The sequence below is a fragment of the Manis pentadactyla genome, chromosome 1 (genome assembly GCF_030020395.1).
Source record: "Manis pentadactyla isolate mManPen7 chromosome 1, mManPen7.hap1, whole genome shotgun sequence".
In the NCBI taxonomy this organism is placed as follows: Eukaryota; Metazoa; Chordata; class Mammalia; order Pholidota; family Manidae; genus Manis; species Manis pentadactyla.
This window is the reverse complement of record NC_080019.1, coordinates 20,105,978-20,113,021: the sequence shown is the minus strand read 5'-3', so window position 1 is coordinate 20,113,021 and position 7,044 is coordinate 20,105,978. Positions and strand designations below refer to the sequence as shown.

The 7,044-nt window shown below is 51.2% G+C and overlaps 1 protein-coding gene across 3 annotated transcripts in view; it reads right to left on the bottom strand.

Annotated features, from left to right (window-relative positions):
- Positions 1–861: 861 nt before the first annotated feature.
- ARHGAP10 (Rho GTPase activating protein 10) overlaps positions 862–7,044 on the bottom strand; it is a 277,456-nt gene continuing 271,273 nt past the window's right edge. For all 3 annotated transcript variants that reach the window (XM_036910129.2, XM_057493417.1, XM_036910128.2), the window contains one exon: positions 862–1,601. In XM_036910129.2, coding sequence (XP_036766024.1) covers positions 1,513–1,601 — 89 coding nt within the window. In that variant the 3' untranslated portion in view covers positions 862–1,512. The remainder of the gene's footprint in view (positions 1,602–7,044) is intronic.

Sequence of the window (7,044 nt, the reverse complement as noted above, 5' to 3'; positions counted from 1 at the left end):
AATCACAGTGCACTGAGACTGCCATTTTTATGTAAACATGGATACTTCTCAACATGCCCATTCCCCTGTACACATGACCCCTAACTTGACATCTGACATGACTGACATGAGGGAACTTCAAACCAATCACCAGCAAGTTCATGAACCAACTCATCTGGGAAAGAGGCAACAGACATATCCTTCCTTGAAAAATTCCTAGCAGAGATGTTTATCAAGCTGCAGAACCTCCTGTGGGGAAGAAAGACATGGCAGGCCCCGGAGCAGGGCAGGCTTCAGAATCCCGAGGCCCCTAAAAACGAACTCCACATCTGAAGGACTCCAGAGGAGGGGGCAGAGGAGCAGTCCCCTCAGCCACAGGAGGTTAGTTTAGCCTGTGCCTGAGAGAGGCTGGGAAGAACGGGGACAAGGATGCCTCACAGCGGGTCCTGGCTGAGGCTCCCCCAGGAACCTGAATGCCTGACCTGACTGCAGCCTGCCCCATAATCCAGGAGAGACTAGCGCTGAGGCCTGGGAGACGGGAGGGTGGGGTGGCATACAGACAAAGCTGCACAATATGCTAGTCAGGAGGGCTGGCCTCCCAGCAGCAGTGCAGCTCCCTGGACAGGAGTCAGGCAGGCCATGGGGGAAAGGCCTGTTCAGGCAGCTGGAGGCAGCCCTCCAGGATGTCACACATCAGAGAGGGCAGCTGCCCCGGGAGCACACCCGGCTGGGAACAAGCACAGCTCCTCGTTAACAAATCTACCTGCGAGTGTGTGCCGACATCAGAGGGAAATGAATTGCCAGCCACTGGCTGCCAAATCATAAAACATTACAGAGGGAATGAATTCCGCAATCTCTTCCCCCATATTATGACACAAATCAAATAGTAAATTACATTTTATTTCATTTACAGAGACCTTGGGGCAAAAAGGTGGTGTCTGGGAAACAGCACACAGGTGAGAAGCACCAGGAGAAGCCTGTTATAAATATGCCAGTGTGCTCAGAGCGAGCGTGGGATCCCGGGACGGCCCCTAGGAAGGTGCCTCTCTCTGCTGCCCTCTGGGTTCGGGCCACTTACTTCCCCTGCCTGCCAGCGGCAGCCCCTCCACACCACTTCGGCCAGAGCCCAGAGCACAGTGTGCAAAGGACATGAGGACGGACAGTCCCCTGTAAAACCCCAGCAGCAGCCGCGCAGGGAGGGGCCTGCTGGCGTGACCCCTGTGGGGGCAGCGGGCGGGCAGGCTTCTCTCCCCCCTCCCCCTAGAGACTGGATAATCAAAAACCGCCACTGCCAAGGCTTGACAAAGGAAAAGTCCATTGTTAGATCCTGACCTTCTCACCATCCACAGAGCTCGCTACACAGTTCTGTGTGGTGGGTCCTCTCTTCCCCCGACCCCAAGCAGTGTGTCCCCCCTCCCGACCCCTGCAGTGCCAATCCATGATCTGTAATTTCCGTGCGTCCAGGTGGCTGTAGGTTCCGCCCAGGCAGGTCCTTGGGTACAGGGTCCACGTGGGGCCCTCACAGGCCAGGTGCTACAGCAGCTTGACATAATTCTGTGGAATCAGCCCCCTCTTGCCGTTCAGAGTCCCCTCTAGCCAGCCAGGTTCCCTTGAGGTTTGCACTGAAAAGGAAAAGGAAGAGAAATCATTTTTTACCACGATGCCCCTAAGTACTTGCATGTTGTGAATTCAGTGCACTGCTGTGAATTTTAAAGTCTCAACCAATAGTGATAACGGCCCTTTTCTAGGATGTTTAGTTATAAACCGACCCAAGGGTTACTTATAGGATCTGCCCCTTGGCCACCGCAGTCCTTGTCTATCTACTGGTAGCAGCCTCCTAACCAGTGCCGCAGTTTCTAGTCTGGTTCCTTCCAACCCACTGTGCACAACGGAGCTCAGTGAACTTCGTAGAATGCAAAGCTGAACACATCATTTCCCTGCTTAAAATCCAGCATCTATAGCAACAAGCCCAAGCTTGCACCGTCCTGGTGCGCAGGCACCTGGCCCTGCCCACCTCTCCAGCCACCCCTCACACTCCCCACTCACACACCATCCATGCCCCCTGCACTGAACCACTCAGGGAAATCGCCGCTGTGCCCTGGGCCTCTCCACATGCCGTGCTTTCCACCTGGAATGCCTTTCCCCCACTTGCGCAATACGCAACTCTTCCTTTCTAGAGTCCCCTGAATGCCCCCTGCTCTGGGGAGTCTTCCTTGACCATTCTCAGCACGTCTCAGGCCTCAGAGGCATCATCTGGTCACTTGTCTGAGGGCCACCCTGGACAGGCAGCCCCTGAGGGCAGGGCTTGGCCTCACATACCTGGACAGAGTGCCTGGCACACCACAGCGAGCCATAAATATCCAGGACAGACACGTAAGAGCAGGACCACGCAGGTGGTACAGGGTCCAAGCAGTCATCACCAGGGTTTGGAAGTAAAATACAGAAGTATTTAATAACCCCCAGCTATGGGTGAGCCCCAGTTCAGGCCTGGACCACAGCCAGGAGCAGAAGTGGCAGCCGTGTGCACAGAGGAGAGGGGAGGTGTGGGCCAGCCCAGCAGCCCGAACTCAGGAGCTGGCTGAGCGATGTGGCTCTCAGTATAACCATGAGAACAACTGTCTATCAGAAACTAAGTATACACATTTCATTCATGTGCTTGACATGCAGATCTTCATGAAACAGTGTTTCCCTATGAGCAATGCAACTCTATTATTTTTTAAATGCTAACTGCAACTCAGCAGATAGAGTTACTCATTATAACTCACTGATGTGCAGCAGCTACAGTATGACCTCTGTGTGGCTGCTCCCTCGGCTCAGATGCTCTTGTCCTTGGGTGTGCCTGGGCCATGCCTACTCACCCTTCAGATGTCATGCTAAGCATCTCCTCCGAAACCGCTCTTTGTGCTCCAGACCAGGTCAGGTCCCCAGTTATACACCCTAGATGTTCCCTATGTGTGCGCATGTGCGTGGGAGAGAGACAGACACTGAGATTGACCCTTCCACTCCAGGCTCCAACATGAGACAGGGACCTTGCAGTCCCCAGCAGTGCCCAACACAGGACTGCTGTTAGTGAATAAACAAATGAGCCAGAGACGAGCTCTCCAGATGGCCCAGTAGCAAGTCATTTTCTTGCCCTCACTCATCTTTGCCCTGACCGTGGTCCTCAGAGCAGGATGTTTAAAGGTTCTCACTTGATCCAAACCACCCACACTGGCAATGCCACTGGAGCCCAGCCACATCGGGAAAGGGGACTGGTTTCCAGGGAACTGGCACACAGGGCTTGTGCACTCCGGCAGGCCTGAGCAGATAGGGGCCCAGGGCTCAGCTCACAGGGCATGGACGGGACTGACAGGGGCTAGCTGGGGACTGCAGGGTAATTACTTAACCCCGGAGCCCTGCTCAGTCTCTCACCTATAAAATGGGGTTACTAGCGTGCTGACACCCTCTGAAAATTCCCAGCCTCCAGAACTATGAGAAATGACTGTGTGTTATTTAAGCTACCCAGTTGGGGGTACCTGTTACAGCAGCCCCAAGAGACTAAGACAATGGGCATGGGCCCAGGGACCCCAACTAGCACTGAAGAACTGAAGCACCTTCCAGAAACACTCCCAAAGGTAGTGGGCATGAGAATGGAATAAGGGGAGTGACCTGAAGACAGTGCCTCCCCATTTCCTGACACCGGGCTGCCTCCCAGCCGGAGTCCCCGGTGGGGACAGGTCTATAGCTCCAAGCTCCACTGCCCGCACGGAGAGGCTGAGAGAGCCAGCCGCTCACAAAGACTCCACGACAGAGGCAGACGGCACGGCGTGCACTCAGCAAGCATGGAGGAGCACCAGCTACGTGCCCGGCACACTGGGAGGGCCACGGCCCTGTCCTACCCCCTACCAGCCGTGGGGCCCTGGGTGACTCACACGTCCTTAAAAGCCCAATGACTATGCTGATGGTAACACCAGTGCTCCCTAGCACTATGACTTTTTAAGCTGCTGTAAAATATATATAACATAAAATTTACCATCGTAACCATTTTCAAGTGTACAGCTCAGTGGCATTCAGTTTATTCACTATGTTGCCTAGCCATCACCACTATTCATGTCTAGAACTTTCTCATCACCTCAAACTGAAACTCTGCACCCATTCAACACTAACTGCCCATACCCCCTCCCCAAGCTCCCAGTAACTTCCTTTCTACTTTGCCTCTGTGAATTTGCCTTTTACAGATATTTCACATAAGCAGAATCATGCAGTGTATGTCCTTTTGTGACTGGCTTACCTCACTTAGCATAATGTCTTGAAGGTTTGTCCACGTTAGAGCAAATGTGAGAATTTTATTCCTTTTATGGCTGCACATTCCATTTTATGTAGAAACCATATTTTCTTTATCGACTCACCTGTCAATAGATATTTGGGTTGTCTCTACCTTTTGGCCATTGTGGACAATGCAGCTGTGACCCTGGGTGTACAAGTATCTGTCTGAGTCCCCGCTTTCAATCAATTCCTTTGGATATATACCCAGAAGTGGAATTACTGGATTATATGGTAATTCTATGATTAACTTTTGGAGGCACTGTCAAGCTGTTTTCCATAGCAGCTGCACCATTTTACATTCCCAGCATGCTCAAGGGTTCCAATTTCTCCACATCCTTGCTAATACTTGGTATTTTCTGTTTTTTTTTTTTATGAGAACCATCCTAATGGGTGTGAAACAATATCTCACTGTGGTTTTTCCACGTTCTCATGACGTGTCATTCTGTAACAACAGGGCTGGTGGAGCTCATGACAAGAACCACCTTTGAGAAGTTTACTCCAGAATAGAATCTGGACTCAGTTTGGGGTTTTTCTTTCCTTCTTTTTTTTTTAGCGTAATGGAAAAAACATATATGACAAATATTTAAATCACTGACGTATCATCATAATACAATGAAAACCAGGAACCCACAGCCAACTTCAGTGCAGTGTGACTGAATAGGGGGTCTCTGTCCTAGGCTTGATCCCTGCCAGGTCTCCCCGCCTCACACCCATCCCAGCCCCAAGGTGATTGGCAGCTTGAACGCTGTGTTTCTCTTTCTCTCACCTCAGCTATGGTTAAGACACAGTTTTATCACATGTGTACAGATCTCTAAGTAATATACTATTAATTTTCTTACTTCAGAGCATCACCAGAAATCACATTACAGAGAGGCTCCTGGCACCTAACTTTGAGTACATCGCTTGTGAAGATTCCCCTCTGTGAGGAATGTATCTAGGAATACAACTACTGAGTTGTGGACACAGTACAGGCTCAGTTTGCCAAGATAATGCCAAATGGTTTTTCTAGGATTACTCTTCATATATTTGAGGCCTTTAAAATGAATCACCAGGAGTTTTTACAGATTAATCTGGGCCACGCCTGCTCGCTGCCAGTCAAGGGACTGACTGTCTGCAAGCAGAAACCTACAAAGGCAGGGAAGGGCAGGAAGCCAGCCTCCCTGCTGAGAGGGGCCCGCTCCCAGACACCTCCCACCCGCAGCCCTGGGGAGGGAAGGCACTCCATGCTCTGGCTGCAGGGCCCGCAGCTGCAGGGCCACCTATCTGGAGAGATAGCAGGACTCGCTGTCACCTTCTGGGGTTCTCCAAGCCCAAAAGAAAGGGATTGGTCCCTCTGGCAGTCTTGGGGACCCCAGCTAGTTATAAATTCTTGGCTATGAGGTCAATTATGCACAGAGATAAAGGTGCAAACACACATGGAAAAGACTAAGTCCTGTGTAAGGGCCTTTGAGTCTGTGTCCTTTAAGACCTGACCCTAAGAAACGGCGAGTCCCATCAGTGGGCTCTGAACACATTCCCCTATGCTTGCATGTGAGCCATGAGCCACACAAGGACCAAGCAGCAGGCACCTCCAAGCTAAGCAGCTCATGGAAAACGAGATGAGCACATACTCATGTAGCAGAGGGTGTCAACACATCAGCAGGGCATCTGGGGAGCAGCCAGCACTGAGGGAGAGACCAAAGAACAATGAGACACCTGGGAGCCACAGCCAGCAATCCAGAAAGAGCTGGACACCAGCACTGCAGGGCCCCAGATCCAGGAGAGACACCCTTGGCGCAAACAGAGCCACATCCACGGTGCAGCACGGTGCTTCAAGTGGGGCTCCCTGGTCGGCAGCATCCTTCACAGGGACTTGTCCCACAGGAAGAGGAAAAGCCAATCTGATCTCAGGCAAAATAACCGCAGAGATGACAATCCGTAGCTACTGGCAACAACCACTCACCTCTCCCCCAAACACACTGGGATACATGTATGTGTGTGTGTAGCATGTATGTGTGTATATGCATGTACACAGCTATGTGTGTCTACACAGCCAAATGCACACACGTTTTCAGGAGAATTCCTGCCAGTCACTGAAAGACTTAGAGTCCTAGGAACTTCAGTCTCCTGTGTCAGATGTCTACTGGCCTTTCCCCTTTAGCCACGCTGGCAGAACCCGATTTGGGTGCCCAGAGAAGGTGTCCCTGCCCCCATCATAGTTATTAGATCTAAGTCCTCACCAGTGATGGGTTTAGAGTGAGCATATGACCCCATTCTGGCTATTGGAATGTGAGGGCAGGTAAACCAAGAAGGAAGTTCTGGAAAAGTTTTCTGATTCTTAAAAAAAGAACACAAGAATAAGGCACCCCCTCCCACCTGGGTTGAGTGTGGCCATGATGCCCAGAACCGTGGCAGCCACCTTGCCCCCACTGGGGAAACCAGCCAGAGGGCCCTGTCCACAAGCTGCAAATGGTTCGGCAGAGATGGGATACTGGGTCACTGTGCTCATCTTTGAGAATGTGAATGAGTATGAATGAGTCAACCCTGTAGCTCCGTACTTCCAGACATTCTATTGTGTGAACTAACCCATTTTCAAGACCGACTTAGCCAGATGTATCAGTTTTTGTCACTTGCAGCCAAAGGCATCCCAATAGATATACCTTCTACCAAGGTAAGTATTTCACAAATACTGCATATGAGATTCAGAGGCTCCCAGACAAATCTAATCACATAATGTAAAAATTCATCATTTCCCAAATGGGGGGGTTGCAACACCACCAC